The sequence below is a fragment of the Stegodyphus dumicola genome, chromosome 3 (assembly GCF_044657685.1).
Source record: "Stegodyphus dumicola isolate Sdum_Otavi_A_Nest chromosome 3, ASM4465768v1".
Classification (NCBI taxonomy): domain Eukaryota; kingdom Metazoa; phylum Arthropoda; class Arachnida; order Araneae; family Eresidae; genus Stegodyphus; species Stegodyphus dumicola.
Genome location: NC_140770.1, coordinates 205333604 through 205352006, shown reverse-complemented (window position 1 = coordinate 205352006; position 18403 = coordinate 205333604). Strand labels below are relative to the sequence as shown.

General features: G+C 32.4%; 1 protein-coding gene across 8 annotated transcripts in view; it reads right to left on the bottom strand.

Annotated features, from left to right (window-relative positions):
• The window catches only part of LOC118196257 (WD repeat-containing protein 91), a 151213-nt gene extending 133594 nt beyond the window's left edge, over positions 1-17619 (bottom strand). For 3 of the 8 annotated variants that reach the window (XM_085813797.1, XM_085813796.1, XM_085813795.1), the window contains exons 1-2: positions 17420-17619; positions 7351-7615 (exon numbers count right to left, since the gene is read on the bottom strand). In XM_085813797.1, the coding sequence (XP_085669923.1) occupies positions 7351-7615; positions 17420-17539 (385 nt within the window). In that variant the 5' untranslated portion in view covers positions 17540-17619. The remainder of the gene's footprint in view (positions 1-7350; positions 7616-17419) is intronic. The other 5 variants (XM_085813791.1, XM_085813792.1, XM_085813793.1 and 2 more) reach the window with 3 other exon arrangements.
• Between the last annotated feature and the right edge of the window lie 784 nt (positions 17620-18403).

Sequence of the window (18403 nt, the reverse complement as noted above, 5' to 3'; positions counted from 1 at the left end):
GAGAGCTCCTGTGATTTGTCTCCTCTGGAAGTCATCCGCAATCATCTCAGTAACTCGGTAGAGTTGGTGCGTAGTTGAATGTTTACTTCTGAACCCATATTGCTGTGGGATGAGGACGTTGTTATCTGTTAGGAAGTCTTGCACTCTCTTCAAGATGACTGCTTCTGCAATTTTGCTTAGAGTCGATAGCAAGCTAATCGGTCTGTATGAGGTAGCCAGGGTGGGATCCTTCCCTGGTTTTAGAATTGGAGCGATGATGGCTGTTTTCCAATTGGTCGGAAAGTACTGGAGGCGGAGCATGGCGTTCAGAAGTTTTGTGAATTTGCATATCATTTTCGCTCCCATCTCTTTAATCATTTTATTACTGATTTTATCCAGTCCAGGGCTTTTTCGGTTTTTTCTCTTCTCGATATAACTAATAACGTCTGATGGCATAATTAAGGGTGTGTTGTTTGTATGTGTTTTTGTTTGAAATTGTGTGATGAGTGATGTGACTGTGAATTCTGTTAGGGGGTTAAAATGTTGTGAGTGCGAAATTGAGAAGCATAGTGATCTGCAATAGACTCAGCTTTCTCAAAATCGGTGCATGCGATTCCGTTGGGGCCATTAATGGGCGAAATATTAGTCTTGCGTCTTTTAAATTTAGAAACAGCGTTCCACAGCGAATTATCGTCCATGGAAAGTGATTCTAAATGTCTGGAACAGTCAAGTTGTGCATGTTTTTTTAATAGAGTCCTGACTTGCTGATTAAGTTGATTTAACAGTGCTTTATCCGTAGGGCATCTGAATCTCTGCCACTGCTTACGAGTGTGATTTCTGTGTCTGATGGTTTCTCTGATGATCTTGTAGCGTTTATCTGCTTGCATAGTTTTTTGCATAGCACAGAAGAGCATCGTGAAGTTCATCCGTGAAGGCGTCTAACTCATCCCTCGATTGTATCGTGTGGATACAGTACTGGGTGTTGTTGAGAGCTTTGGCATAACCTGCCCAGTTCGTAATAAGGGCTCGTTTGTGTGGTGTACTATAAGAGTCATTAACTGAAATGCTTTAGAATCAGTAAAGATAATTTTAGCCTAGCTTATACCATCCGTTATACATTAAACGCACATGCGTAAAGCATACAAAAAAAAAAGTTTGTGGCTTTGAGGTCCGGATTATAGATCATTCCGGATAACGGACGTCTGGATTACGGACCTTGTACTGTACTTGGTTACTAAAACAAGCAGTTTTGTTGTATTCGGTCTTATTTCAACAATTTAATTAATTTAGGTTCCGAGCGGTAACGTCGCTGAACACTGGTAGCTCGGTCCGAGGTTCGAATCCCGCGAACGGGCTGGCTGCATGGGTGTTTTCGTGGTTTTCCCCATGTGTAACGTGTATACGAGCCAGTTTCCCTTAAAAAGTCCTCCACGAAGGCATCCCTCCCTTAAGGCAGATAGCCCTCGAGTGCTTTGCCGTAATCTAATAAACCAAACCAAACCATTAAAAAAAAAAAAAAAAAAAAAAAAAAAAAGGATTTTTTAAGGTTTTTTCTCTTTATCATAGCTATTAAAAAATATAAAAGAAATACTAACAATAACAACATTAATAATAATACTAAAACAGAAAAGCATTTTTTAAAACTTCAAACTAAAAAACTGTAAATTAATAGGTTATTTTATGAAATACTCTATATCTACAATTCCCAAACCTTTTCAGAATTCATTTAAGGCAGAGAGCCTCTTAGGCCCATTCTTTGTCTCATAAAATAATGGTGTTCAGAAGTAGTGTTATAGAAGGAGGAAGAGGGAATACTTAGTAAAAGAATGTACAATAGCTAAACAATTTTGCAGTCTCCATGCAATTTAAAATATGTTTTAAAAACTAAAAATTCACCTTAATAATCTTAGTTTATTCTCAGCTATAATCAATACATAAGATATTGTAAAACTTAGCCACACATAAAACTCTTCCAAAGTTCAAGAAAGCAAAGTCCTCACATTGCAACAAATTTCACACTGTTTGTGAGAGCAACAATAAAAAATTTAATAACTCAGTTCACCAACAAAAATAAATAAATAAATAAATTCAGTTCATACAATTTAATAACAAAAGCCAATTCAAATGTATATTCGCTCATTACTTTTCCCCCTAAGTTTTTACTATTCATTACAGAAGTCATATAATGTAACTAGAGAGCATTGTACTGTAACAGCAGGCTTAAATTATGACATAACATAACATACATGCCTTTAATGAGATACATGAAATCCATTTTGCTTACTTGTCTTTTTTTAGATTCAGTTGTTGGCAACTGAAGACAAATGGTTCTGCATTTAAATGGCTTCAGTATTGGTAAGACCCGCCTAATGCTAGAGGGTGCTGAGAGAGCTATTGAGTGTGTGCTGAGATTTGATGCAGTTGCTCGATGGAAGGTGTGATGCAGTTGTTAGAAATTGAGATATTTTTATATTTAATTAAATCCACTTTTATTTTATTGATTGGTGATTATTGATTTGATTTAGTGATATGAGATGATATGTTTTGCTGAGCCACCACACTTTCGACAAACTTGGATTACCACTGAGCCTAAGCAAAACCACCGATGCGCATTTGGTGCATCTGCCGGGAATTCAGAACTGCTTCTATCTGAGTAACTAAAGTCGCTAACTCTTCAAAATTCATGATAGCTGATTTTGCTACCCTTAACAAAATCCGTTTCACTGATTTTATGTTTGCTTCCCACAGTCTGCCAAAGTGAGGAGAAGCTGGTGGGATAAATTTCCATTCGATAACTTCTGCACTAAATCCTTGAATTGGGTTAGATTTGCAAATATCATTATATGTGTTAAGAATATTTCTTGCACCTTTGAAATTCGTGGCGTTATCGCTCCAGATAATGGCTGGTTTGGATCTTCTGGCAATAAATCGTTGTAAACAGGCTAGAAAAGCTTCTGTTGTTAACTCAGAAACGACTTTTAAATGCACTGCTTTAGTGCAAAAACAGATAAATACTGCAATATAAGACTTTAAAGTCACCTTTGACCTTTTCAAATTAGGTTTCGTGATTATAGGTCCTGCGAAATCTAATCCGACCTTCTCGAAAGGTCTAGAAGGCACGACTCTGTCTCTAGGTAGATTACCCATCATCTGGCTTACCGTTTGATTCTTCGTTCTAAAGCAAGTCATACACTTATTTATTACTCTTCTAACTCGATCTTGACCAGATGGTATCCAATACGACTGTCTTATTAAAGATAATGTAGTCTGTACGCCAGAATGTAAGGATTTTCTATGATAATATTCAATAACTAAATTAGTGAAATGATGAGCCTTTGGCAAGAGTATCTGATGTTTCTGAAATTCAGAAAACTCAGAATACTCCAGTCTTCTTCCTACTCTCAGTACCTCATTTTTGTCAAAAAATATGTTCAGAGATGATATTTTACTATTCTTTAGAATAGATTGTCCGTTTTTCAAGCACTTTATTTCCCTTTGAAATTCAGTTGACTGTACGAGTTTTACTAAAACTTCGGTAGCATGTCTTAACTCAGAAGCACATATGAAGTCTGTTCTAAACTCTGGTTTTGCTTTACAGTTATTTATAAATCTCAAACATAAAGCAGTTATCCTAATTAATTTACTGAATGAGGAGTATCTTGTGATCAAATCGTTTTCATTTTGGCTATTTTCAACAGTTGCATTTACAACAACTGACTTCTTAAACTCTAACTTATCGACATCTATTTCGCTTTCTTCCATTAACTCTAAGGAGGATGGCCATGCTGTATTATTCATTGTCAGCCACAGAGCTGATTATTCTTGAGCTCGCTTAAGGATAAACCCCTAGAAATCAAATCGGCGGGATTATTCTTTTCTATACAATGATGCCATTCTTCTGGATTGCTGTATTTTTGCATTTCTTTTATTCTATTCTTCACGAACACCTTATGTCTATTTGGATCACCTTTGATCCAGTAATAAGCTATTGAGGAATCCCTCCAAAAATATCGAGTAACCGGAAAACTTAGTGCAGTTACAATTTTATTCCTCAATCTTGAAGACAAAAGTGCACCCACGAGTTCCAATCTAGGAATCAAAAGGGTTTTTAACGGAGCTACCCTGCTCGTTGATGCTACAAACCTAGAAATGATATTTCCACTCTTTAATTCTATGCATAAGTACGCAACAGTACCATAAGCTTTCTTAGATGCATCTGAAAAACAGTGTAATTGAATAGTGATTGCATGACTGGGCAAAGAATTTTGAAAATAATATCGGGGAATAATTATTTCCTTTACATCTTGGATCTCATTTCATCATTTATTCCAAGCAATTTCTAACTGTTGGGGCAATTTTTCATCCCAGTCTAACCCTAAACACCAAATTTCTTGTATCAAGTACTTAACTCTAATAGTATACGGTCCTATAAAACCTACTGGATCGAAATGTCAACCTACTGCTTGGAGTAAGTGTCTTTTTGTGTTAGTTCTTTTTAAAAGAAATGTTTCCAGATTTCTGGTATCGAAATAAAATGTGTCAGTTTTTTCATCCCAACCAATTCCCAATACTTTTAAAGCTATCAATTTTGTATCTAAAGACTCTTCATCCTGATCTACATTGAAGTTTAAATTCTTTACTTAGCTCAGGAGAATTGGTTCTCCACTTTCGAAGGTCCATGCTTGCCTCTTTTAGAATGTCTACACTCTCTTTACAACTCTAGAGCCTGTTGAACAGTGATTTACCCACAAATAAAATTGTTGACGTACAATGATTCATTAAGATGCTTAAAAGTCAGAGGAAATATATCTACGTACCTTTTCAAGTAATGTTTGATTGTGGCTGCAAGGAGGAACGGGCTAGATCTCACCCCAAATAACACCCTTGTCATCCGAAAAATTTCCAATTTCTTGTTTTCATAATCCCAAAATTCCTTGAGTTGATCAGAAATATTGGATTCATTTACAATAACCGTTGTTGCAGTTGAAACAATATTTGGGTGGTGTTTGCAAGGCCAAAATACGAACTTAAATGAAACATTTGGAATGAGTGTTATGGTAAACGAATCCAATATTTTCGATCAACTCAAGGAATTTTGGGATTTAGGGAATTTGGGTATCGAGGCAGAAGTAGCTGAAATAGAATCCACTGAGAAAGAAATAATGAGTGAATTTGAATCCGGAATTACATATCAAAATAAACGATATAAAGTGAAACTGCCCTGGAAACCAAATATGAAGACATTATTAGAAAATAACGAGCAGATAGCAATGAAAAGATTTTTGAGATTGAAATCATCTTTTAAAAATGACCCGTCCTTTTTTTGTGAATATAACACTGTTCTAAAGAATTATCTTTCGGAGAATATTATTGAACTGTCCCAGTTGATGAAGTAAATTTATGCCAAAATACATTTTATCTACCTCATTGAGCTGTAATACGTACTGATAAGACTACAAGCAAATTACGCATTGTGTTTGATGCTTCGGCGCATGCAAAAGGTCAATTATCTCTGAACGATTGCTTATACACAGAACTTAATTTTATGCCTAACCTATTTCTTCTTTTGATCAGATTTAGAACGAATCCGATAGCATTTGTTGCAGATATTAATCCAGATTGAAATAGATGAGAGCAAACGAAACTGCACCAGATTCTTCTGGGAAGTGTATCCTGTAGCTGATGATCTGGTCAGAGTAGTTGAAGTTAAAACCTCTACAGGTGTTCTTTGGCGAGCCATCAACAAAATTATTCCTCTACCATTTAAAGACTGAATGAACTTGAAAAACTTTTATTTATATTTAATAGTTTACCAATTTAATATTTAGTTTAGTGTAATTTTAGTGACTTTGAATTTATTTGAATACCTGGAAATTGAAATGTAAACTCCATGGAAGTTTAAGCGGGGAGAATGGTAAGACTTGCCTAATGCTAGACGGCGCTGAGAGCGCTATTGAGTGCGTGCTGAGATTTGATACAGTAGCTCAATGGAAGGTGTGACGCAGTTGTGAGAAATTTAGATATTTTTATATTTAATTAAATCCATTTTTATTTTATTGATTGGTGATTATTGATTTGATTTATTGATATGAGATGATATGTTTTGCTGAACCACCACATTTTCGACAAACTTGGATTACCACTGAGCCTAAGCAAAACCAAGTATATTTTGTTTTGGTATCTGTAAATATGTCACATATACATACACATACTTCATACAATTGAGAAAGGCAGCAATACTAATTTTGTTCTCTCAGATATGATTCTCAATATATTTTGCAAATACAGTTGAAACTTCAACAGTGGTTTTGACATGTAATTTTTAGCTCACTATGAGATGTCAAATCTGTAAGGATCTCCTACTTTTGATTCAAACTGGGTGATTTTTTGTTCATGCTGACTACATTTAGAATCTATTTGAAATCATCAGACACCTTCTTTTCGGATCCACATAATAATACTCAAATGAGTCTTTGAAAACTTTGAGATATGATTATACTTTTCCCCGTTGTTTCCTTGAATGTTATTTTCATTTAAGAAGTTGTTAGTAAGAAGGATCTATTTTTCTTTTTCACTTCTTCCAACCAATATACGCTTTTCCTCTTATAAGAAGGTACTTTGGCATTTGCAACAAAAGCAATGGCATTTCTTTTTTCTCTGCAATGACAGGTTCATTTGATTCATTATGCTTTTAAAGGATGACAGCACTGAGTATATAAACTGGCATGTAAGTTAGATATGCCAGTTTACATACCCAATACCATCATCCTTTAAAAATGTCATCACTAGAGCATTAAAGTGTATACAAAATTGCTGCTTTATTTGCACTTAGCTCTATTAAACATAACACGTAATTTTGAAGAGCTTGCTTTTAAGAACAGTCAGAGTTGAGTTTTTCCTCAGATTTTGAAAAAAGGAAAAAAAAAAAAAAAAGAAAAGATTAACATTTGGGACTGCAAGTGGAGTATTTTCGAAGTTACAGAATCCAAGCATAAGAAAAGCTACAACACATGACATATAAAACAAGAATGGAGAAACGATGGCAATGCAACTTTAAAAATTATGATAAGAAATTTAAGTTTTTTATATGCTATATTTGTAATTTGCATATCTTTATTATCTAATTAAATAAAAAGCAACTGTTCATTTGAACTTCTACTGGAATAATGGATGATATCTTGGCCAACATTCAGATTTGGTGGAATTATAAAAAATCTCATGACTAGATAAAGGCAGTCATGCAAATCAGGATCTTAGATAAAGAGTAATTTTTTTATTTGCTATCTAACAGCAAATATGTTAGATATTATTTTGCTATCTAACAGCACTTTGATAGGAAGCAATATATCATAATACATAATTAAAAATTACCAAACCAGTCCTTCCATTCTGGTTGTCCTTGTAAATCTGGAGTCATCTTTTCAAAAAAGTCCAACAATTTATCTTGTCTTCCAGATGAAATACAAGTAACCAGATACATTCGCAGCAAAGCAACTTCTAATTTCCTGGCAGTACCTAAAAAAGAATGTTCCAATCTCGAAAAAAATCGCTGATCCAAATGCGCCCATGCTTCTCTTAATGTTGTTAAATCTAAATTGATGATGCAGCTGCTCAGATGTTCAACAATACGATCAGGCTACAATAAAAAATAAAACATTTTAAAATTTGTTTAATTTTAAAACATAATTTTTTATCTCTTTTCAATATTTTATACATAATTTTTTTAATGTTTATTATAGCAAGAAACAATGTGAAAATATGCATAGGTATAAAGAAAAATTAAAGCACTCAAGTATATAACTTTAATATCTCAGTTAAATTAAATAATTATCTCAGAATAATGTATCCATATATTTTAACTGAAACTATTAAATGAAATTCTATAATTATCATAATTTATTTTTTCTCAAATAATAATAATGTTTTTATAAGAAAAATAATTTGGCATGTAACTGGTCACTAAAGTTACATAACAATTTGATACATTACGAAGTCCGAAATCTGGAAATGCAATGTCTGTAATGATCTAACATCTATCTAGACCTCCAGACCACGCTTTTTAAAATATATATATATATATATATATAAATTTTTTGATATGCTTTACATGCACACATTTGATATTTTTTCATAATAAAATGTGGAGAGTCCCGATTCTTAATTTCACTTTGGCACTAGATAAAATACCTCATTATTGAAGAAACAATCATTTTAACATATATTTGTATGATAATAGTTTGGCTCTTGCCTGTTCACTTGGCATACACCTCAAACTGAAACATTCCACATCAAAACATCATCCATTTTACACTTAGTAAATAATTTATTTCTCTGATGTCAACTACTTGCATTATTATTTGCTTTCATCACGCATGATTATCAACACATGGCTGCTTGAGAAATGACTCTTGCAGCAATGACTAAACACTTTTTTTTTTAATATTAGTTATCGAATACGAAAGAGAATGGTAACCTTTTATGTTAACATTACGCTTGCTGGTGATTACACACTCTGCTAATTGCACTGCAAAGAGTTGTGTGTTGACAAGAAGAAATTAAACAGCAATTTCTTTCCCTATGCAAAAGAAAAAAATAATAATAAAGATTTTGTAAATGATAGGCAGAAAGATTATATTTAGTGATTTTTGAATTGAGAATAACTGATTTATTATTCAAATAAGCTTTGGCAGGGCGTCAGAGCTCGTGTGGCAAAATTTAGAAAAGGCAAAATTTATAGAAGTTAGAGAAGCACTGAGCAACAAATTAAGGGATGACAAATTTTTTAGAATTTAGGGAAGGCAATGAGATCCAAAATTTTTAGAATTTACAGAGGCACTTAGCAAGCAGACTCGCAAAGACTACACCGGGCCACGAAACATCTAGTGTCGGACCTAGGTAACCCTTAAGTATATATGGGAATTTATTTGGGACGGCTTAAAGTATGTGTGGGAAACAGACCAAGTATAATACATAACTAATATGATTTAGGCCTAACTTCAGAGTGCAATAGAAGCAAGACAAAATTTAACGGGACAACACGTCTTTAGTCACCAATCTCAAGATACACTGCAACACTAAGCTTCATGAAGATAGCCACAAATTTGAAGGTTGTCAGGTATTGCAAATAAAAAGAAATTTCCAACAATTTTCCAATTACTGGAATCTGTGAAGAAATGTGGAGAAGTGGCCATAAATAATGATATAACAGAAGGTTTTCATTGTAAAGATAAAGCCATAATCATCAATCAACTTACTAACAGCAAAATCAGCAATATGGTTCTAAATGTAGAAAATATCAATACTGATAGTAAAGAAAGTGACAGTTTTTGAGAACAAAAAATTTCAAATGATAATTTAGCGGGGATTCTCGATATGCAAATTATAAGACTTAAGCAATGGAATTTTGTAACTGAACAAGAAATTATGTCTATTAATAAAGGAAAAGGAAGAAACAAAAGAAGAAGAAGAAAGAAGAAACAAAAAAGAAGGAATAAAAAAACAAAGCAACTTCAGCATTTTACATCGAAAGTAATACAGAGCAATAGGCTCCAGCACTTCTCAATTTTTGAGATAAATTTTCATTTTAGCCAGAGTATACTGGAGTCCTTTAATGAGAGTTGTCCAGCCATTTCGGTTGATCTTTGGAATATGGAAACTTGGTGATTTTTTGGCGAAAATTTGGCGACCAACTCTGCTACAGCAATCCTCTATTTTTTTTTTTTTTTCTTTTTGCCGCAATTTTGTCTTCACGAAGTAAAGACATGTTTCTTTGGTTGATCTTGGGATTATGGTAACTTGGTGATTTTTTGGCGAAAATTTGGCGACCAACTCTGCTACAACAAACCTCTATTTTTTTTATTTCCCCCCCCACACCGCCATTTTGTCTTTACTTCGTAAAGACATGTTTCTTTTCGGTACTTTTCCGTTTGGCCGGCGCAAATCTCGCCAAGCAGACTTTATTGGCGACAACATACAGTATACACATAAAAAATATTTTAAAAAATGTTAGTTCTAAGAATTCTTTTTTTTTTTTTTTTTTTTTTTTTGAAAGCATAAACATTTTAATATCGCTTAAAATTTTATAAAAAGCCAATAAATAAAGACAGTAAATTTGTAAAAAGACATTAATTTAAAAATTTACCATGCTTTCATGGTTCAACATCTTGATTCGCCGGTTCATATCACGTAACTCCAAGCGATCTCATCTCACGTAAACTACTCTACAAAAATCTAATGCTCGCAGTAATTACCTACATTAATTTCAAGTTAAATCTTAATTTGGAACACAAGTTTAAATGCAAGAAATATTTCAATTCGTACGAATAGCTTACTCAGAAATTATGTAAAGCTGCAGTGCTTTACTTCGCTAATGCATTCTCATTAGAATTGATGAATTTAACCCTTGACTTACATTTTCTATATTTTCGGCTTCGGGTAAGCGCTGTGATTGCATCCTGATTGACTTAATTACCGAAAATGGCCTTAGACACTGAACTATCTGATAAAAATTCTATGTAATTATATGCCACTATTGAAAGAAACAATCAATCTGATAAGAAAAAGCTGCGACTTGTTTTGAAAATGAGGCGTAAAAGGTTACCAGCGAGAATATTCCGTTTGGCATCGGTTGTACCATTATTGGCGACTTTATCGCTTGCGCCGGCAAAACGGAAAAGTACCTTCTTTTCTTTTTATTTACTCAACACTTTTTCCAACAACCTATTAGCGGAATTACACTTATGGTAGAAATTTTATGTAACAAAACTGCTTAATCATGACAAATATTAACTGCAAACCGACGGTGCGAATAGCCAAGAAGCTATTCACACCACCTACGTGCGCGCATGCGCAGAATCAGCCCAGGTACCAGCATTTTACGTCGATTTCCGTAAGGTAGGCGGTAGCGAGAGCGAAGATTGTTAACCTAGCAATAGAAAGGGTTGTTAATTGTTCACCAGCAAGAGAATAATTTGCAAGTAATAATTATCGGTTACAAAGACGAAGTCAATCTATATACATGATAATATTCAGCAAATGATTAGATAAAAAAGGGATTTAATGATGGTTCTATTTGCAAGAGAGGATGTGTAATTAGTTAAAAAATCTTTAATGTATTGACAAAAAGGCTGCAGAAATTACTTAAATTCTTTTCTTTAACAGAGAAATTTTTATGCAAACTTAGACCCTAGTCTTATAGCATTGGACTGTCAGAATTATTATTCAATAAGAAAACTTAGTGATAATTACAATATTCTTATATATTCATCACTTTTTCATATTCCACTCATGTTTATAGGTTAAAATGCAATATTAAAAATCAAAGTTATTTATGAAATAAAACCTTATAAAATCTCATAAATCATTTGTGTGTGCAAATTTTTAAATCTAAAACTCTTACATTAAATTATTTCAGTCTTTTAAATTACATATCATTATTTGGTTGATCTTTGGATTATGGTAACTTGGCGATTTTTTGGCGAAACTTTGGCGACCAACTCTGCTACAGCAACCCTGTATTTTTTTTCGCCGCCATTTTGTCTTCACGAAGTAAAGACATGCTTCTTTTCTTTTTATTTACTGAACACTTTTTCCAACAATCTACTAGCCGAATTACACTTATGCTAGAAATTTTATGTAACAAAACTGCTTAATCATGACAAATATTAACTGCAAAATTGGGAAAAAGTGCACAACCGCAAACTCCTTGCGCGTTTTTCAGAATAGCACATACACATAAACCATTTACACGTCGACTTATTTTTACTTAAAAAAACATCCCAGAATTGCACAAAAATGGCATTCCACAAACTTTTAACTTTATCCATCTACACTGCTATTTTCTCATAAATTACAAAAATTTGCACGGAAATGCAAAAAAATTCTGTGAATCTTTAAACTCGGTAAAAAGCACATATATGAAATTACCTGATCGCGAAAAAGTATATATCCTTTCCGAGGACGAACATTTCCACGTATAAAATAAATAAAATATCCAAAAACTTTTACCTCTAAATTATCTGTTATATTATAAACGTCACCAACGAATTCATACCGCAAACATTACAAATGGTTACAAATACTTAGTGTCAAATATTTAAATTATTTCCATACACGTTTACTTCAACTGAAACGTATACCAAATTCCTGCAAATATAAAATTCACAAAATAACTATCATTTAATTAAAATATCACTAAACCATGTACACGTCGACTTATTTTTACTTAAAAAAACATCACAGAATTGCACAAAAATGGCATTGCGTACACCCTTCACTATATCCATGTACACTGCTTTTTTCTCGTAAATTAGAAAAATTTCACGAAAATGCATGAAAATTTTGTGAATCTTTAAATTTGGTAAAAAGGACATATATGAAATTACCTGATCGCGAAAAAGTATATACCCTTTCCAAGAATGGACATTTGCACGTATAAAATAAATAAAATATCCAAAAACTTTTACCTCTAAATTATCTATGGTACTTTTCCGTTTTGCCGGCGATAAAGTCGCGAATAATGGTACAACTGATGCCTAACGGAATATTCTCGCTGGTAACCTTTTACGCCTTATTTTCAAAACAAGTCGCAGCTTTTTCTTATCAGATTGATTGTTTCTTTCAATACTGACATATAATTACATAGAATTTTTATCAGATAGTTCAGTTTTATGTCCAAGGCCATTTTCGGTAATCAAGTCAATTAGGATGCAATCACAGCGCTTACCCGAAGCCGAAAATATAGAAAAGGTAAAGTCAAGGGTTAAATTCATCAATTCTAATGAGAATGCATTAGCGAAGTAAAGCACTGCAGTTTTACATAATTTCTGAGTAAGCTATTCGTACAAATTGAAATATTTCTTGCATTTAAACTTGTGTTCTAAACTAAGATTTAACTTGAAATTAATGTAGATAATTACTGAGAGCATTAGATTTTTGTAGAGAGTAGTTTACGTGAGATGAGATCGCTTGGGTCACGCGATATGAACCGGCGAATCAGGATGTCGAACCATGAAAGCGTAGTAAATTCTTAAATTAATGTCTTTTTACAAATTTATTGTCTTTATTTATCGGCTTTTTATAAAATTTTAAGCGATATTAAAATGTTTATGCCTTCAAAAAAGGAATTCTTAGAACTAACATTTTTTTAAATATTTTTATGTGTATACTGTATGTTGTCGCCAATAAAGTCTGCTTGGCGAGATTTGCGCCGGCGAAACGGAAAAGTACCTTATCTATTATAAACGTCACCAATGAATTTATAACAAAATATTAAAAATGATTACAAATACTTGGTGTCAAATACTTAAATTCTTTCCATGCACATTTACTTCTACTCAAACGTATTCCAAAATACTACAAACATATAACTCTCAAAATCACGATCATTAAATTAAAATATAATTAAATTTAAAAACACTACTTAAAATATAAATAAGCACATACATTAAATTAATAAAATTTAGTTTACAATCCTAATTACTTTAAACTAAATCATTGCTAATAACAATTTTCCAATAATACCATATTAATTTATTTACTCCTTACATTTAGAACAATGCATAAAAATAATATCCTCAAATGATTAAAAATACTAACTTACCTAATCTTCAGAATCTTCATTACATGGCACGCACACTTCCACTATTTCACACAACACACAGTGAAGCTTAATACAAAATAATATAGTACTACAGTTTTCCAAATTTCCTCCCTTTTCCGATTAAAGAACTGTAATTCGTCCATTAATGTCACATGACATATCTCATGATCTCTCATTTCCCTCACACAAAATAATGCGTAATCGGAACTGAGTACCTCTCACATTATTACCAAAGTCCTAGGTAGTAACCTTTATCGCCTCCAAAATGTCGCCAAACTACCAGTTACCATATTCCAAAGATCAGCCACCATTTCTTTTATGTAATTAAAAACCATAATTTCAGAAGCAAATTTTCTGGATTTCAAAAACTTTCTTTTAAATAATGAGTCTGCCTTAAAAACCAATTTTAACTTCTGAATACATGCCTGTCTTGCTCTAGTAAACAAGGGCTCTGATGAAAATTGAGATGACAGAAAAGCCCAAACTCGCAAATCAAAGGTTTTTCCTCCAGGAAGTGCAATGAATTTATGATCGGGGATACAGTTTTTGTTCACCAATAATACTAGACGTGGAACTCTTTTGAAGGACGTAACTAAATGCGGGAGACGGAAATTGTCACTTGCACAGAATTGTCACTTTTCTCTCAGTTTACAACCAAAATCTGGGAGAAATTTTTTATCCCTGTCACATTCTGCTTAGCAAGTAGAGTTATACTGGCAGGAAGCCTTGGTCAGAAAGTGTTGAACTCTTCTCTCTTTGTTTTCACTCCTACACACTGCTGTTAAAATTGCCCGTAGTTATGAGTCATCCAAAAACTCCTCCCATTGGCAGCAGCCCATTGCTGGGTCCACCATCAAGTTCTGTCTCATTATTTTCTCTCATCCTTGATACCCTTTCTCCCAAATAACTTCTAACTATTGCCTCCCCTAGCTAATGGGTTATCCCTCTAATAGAACTGGCTTTCCCCTAGTTCCGAATATTATTCTGCTGGTTAAGATGCCCTGTTCTCTGGAAAAATTTAAATGTTTCTTACTTTTTTGCATAAAATATTCTGAGAAACAGCATGAATAATAATATTTTAAATCATATTATTTATGTATTCATATGTATTAATTACTGAATAAACTTGTGCTATATTCTAGAATTTTAAGTTATTCAATAACTACTTACCTATTAAAGCATTTTTTTGACTTTACAGAATAAATTAGAACTATATGATGCTTGTTTAAATAATTTATTAACAATTTAAGCATTAAATTATAGTGATTAATGCTTTCAAACTGTCAAAGATGTAACTGAAGCAAACATTTTAAACAGATTACACTGGATGGTGATGCCACCCAATTATGCAATAGTAAACTATCTCTACATTTTACAGTTACTATTTAAATAATTGGCTCAAAAACACACGCAATCTTTCTTAGGTAACAAGCATTTCAGAAATTTTGGCATTTTCTAATTATTTACACCTTTAGTTTCAATATTAAATTACATCTTTTAAAGAAGTAGTCTTTCTGCAGTTGACATCAAAAACATATATCTCTGTCATTTAAACATTTTGTAGTAACAATAATCATGGAAAATGCTTTATTTGTTTTAACTATTTAAAACTGATAAATCAAATGGTATGCTTACTGACTGCATACACTTCATCAAAGATATGTGAAATTGTATTCCTAAATAAATTATTAAATATTGTAAAAATCTGTGCAAAGACTACAGCAACTGACTGCAAAAGGATGTATAATCGGCAATTTAGTGTTTCTTTAAAAACCATAACATTTCTTGTTATAAAGTACTACTTTTTATTACATTATAAATAGAACAAAACTTACAGGCCATAAAGAATGCTAAAGGAAGATTTTTTTTGACAATGTATTGATGACTTTTCATCAGAATGCAGATAGTCAGAAAGTATCAGAACTTTCTATTAATAATGCATGTTTTCTGTTTTAACAATTTTTATGTAAAATTTAATTTTTAATTTATGTAATCAGTCAGATGAAACTTTTTAAATTTATAACTGAAATTAATACCAAAAAATGTATAACAAATGCCTTATTAAAATTATACATATGTATTTATTCACATATTTTTACCCATTTTCCTACAAATTTTACTGCTTGAAAATTGTCAACAGAAAAATACATGGTGGGTTATAATATTGGGTTGTCTGAAAAGGTTTATGCATTTCTTCTTTATTCTTTAAAGGTCCTTTATTTGCATAAACACCAATGATCAGTTAATAGCATACTGCTCATTTTATTCCATAACTGTTTGCTTTCTTTTAAATGAATAATTCCTCATCTAAAAAAGAACCTAGCATCATCAGCAAAAAGCTGAAGGTGCTGATTTATTTTCTCATCTGAATTGAAAGTTATACCATAAAAGAAATTTTGAAGAGAGTGAAACAAGTGAAGGTTTGATAGTAGAAGATCAGCAGAGTATGATATACATGGCAACAATTTTCATGCAAACTCCAATAATTTTTGTCAGGTGATCAAACTTGCATGTAGTCTCATGTTATCAGGATAGAATACAGTTCCAGTATGATTACTGAGATTCATTTGGGTTAGAGTAGACTGAAGGGTACCCCTTGTATTATCACGAAGTAGTTGTTTCGTTTATCGCCAAGTCATTTCATTTATGGTAATCGAGTTTCATTTATGGTACCCGTATATATACTTTTACTTAGAACTGAGTGCTCCTTTGACTTTTTAAGTGAAAATATATCGATGTGTACATGGACAAAGTCAAAGAAGTGCGCTGAGCCAAGTTCTGAAAATTCTCTTATTTTTTTTAAGTGAAAATAGGTCGACATGTTCATGGATAAAGTCAAGGATGTGCGCAATGCCTAATTTGTGTGATTCTGTGATTTTTTTTAAGTGAAAATAGGTCAATGTGTTCATGGATATCGAGTTTGTGCCATTCTTTGATTTGTTATTTTGTCTTTTTGAAGTGGCGATACACAAAGCCAAAATAACAAGTCAAAGAATTGCACAAACTCGGTATCCATGTACCGCCAAAAATCGCCAATTTTCGCCAAGTGGCACCCGTAAATATACTTTTAATTAAAAGTTCAAAAGTTCAGTTTTTGTAAAAGAGCAAAACAAATCATTTGTTTTGCTCTTTTCAAAGTTTCTTTCCAGGTATACTGCTCAATTCAGATGAGACCGTAAGTCAGCACATTATTTAGCTGTTTGCCCATAAAGCTAAGTTCTTTTGTGAATAAGGATTACGAAGCTCATTAAAAGAAAGTAAAAAGTTATCACTAATAACTAATCATCATTCTTTACATAAATATAAGATCTCTAAAGAACATTGAAAAACTGTGTCATGACTTTCAAGACAATATTCCTGACGATATTACTTAAAAGATAAACATAGCACATTAAATTCAATATAATAACATATAATAACATTCAATATAATAACATATAAAGACATACTAATACTATTATATTATCAATTTCAATAATATTCTTGCTACTTGCACAAAACACGTTCCTTTTTATACACTGTTACATTATAAATCATATGATAAAAAAACTCGAGAGAAAAGGTGGTATATATGAAAGGTGGTAAAGAATATGGTACTTTTATATATTGTTATAATTCTGAGCTCAATGTTTCATTAAGATAGCGGTAAAGAATCTCTAAAATAAAATAATTTTTCAGTAAAGTCGCACACATACAAAGGTTGCGCTTCATTGGTTTTCCTTACACAGTTAAATTCTTATTCATCTATGTTTTTTAAAAAGGTAGTGAATATCTCAGGTGTATGATTTTTAATTAACTATATATTTTATACCAACGCTAAATATATACATATGGATTTACCCTAAATCCTCTATCTTTATCAGCTTTCACTTCGCTGTCAAAAGCCTTCAAAGCGGAAAAAAAACCACGGAATATTAAATAATCACGAACAAGTTCATCTCCAAATCCTATTGCTGACATCACTCAACAAGTGATTTTTTAAACATAAATTAGCAGCGTCATAAAAAGTAAATATGATGTCCAGCAAAAAAAAAAAAAAAAAAAAAAATTAGGTACGGATACGAGTCTCTTCACTCCTCTTTCTTACAGGCGGAGAATAAAAGAAAAGTAGAAAAAAAAAAATTTCATCAAAATTGGGATTATTTATTATCGTCCTATATATATTTATTATCGTCATTTTTTGTGATGAAACAGTCATTTTTTGTTGTAAAATAATTTTAGTCTAAAATCTTACAATCAGATCAATGCTTGAATGCGAATTGCTTATGCTTATGTAGCCTTGCGGCTTCTATAAGCTCTTAATCCCTAAGGAACGGCCTGCGTTAAATGAAGGAAGCTCCACCAAAGAATCTTTGGCTCCACTGTGTTTTTCTGGCAACTGTGGCGAACATATTTGGCATGAATTTGTCTCTTGGTTGACGCCATGCCAGAAAGGAAGCTCCGTGAAATGGTATCGTTAAAAGACGGAAGAGATATTGACAGTATGTTAATGCAGAATTGTTTTTTGAGGTAATGAAAGTTATTTTAGTATCGATAATCTGGTTTTTAATTTCACTGAAGGACTTAGTTCTTAAATATCAGAAAATAAAACTCATAAGATTTCATAGCATATTAAAATTGAGCTTTCGTGAAAGTATATCGTGAAACTTCTGTTAGCCAAGTAATGGAATTATATAAATCCTTTTACTTGTTTAGGTCGTTTAATATCATCAGAAAAACATTACTGAAATGAAAGTGCTGATGACTCAACATAATCTAACAGGAAAGGCATCTGATGTTGCCTATTGCCTTATTTTTCTCTTGTAATGCTAGTGATACGTTAAT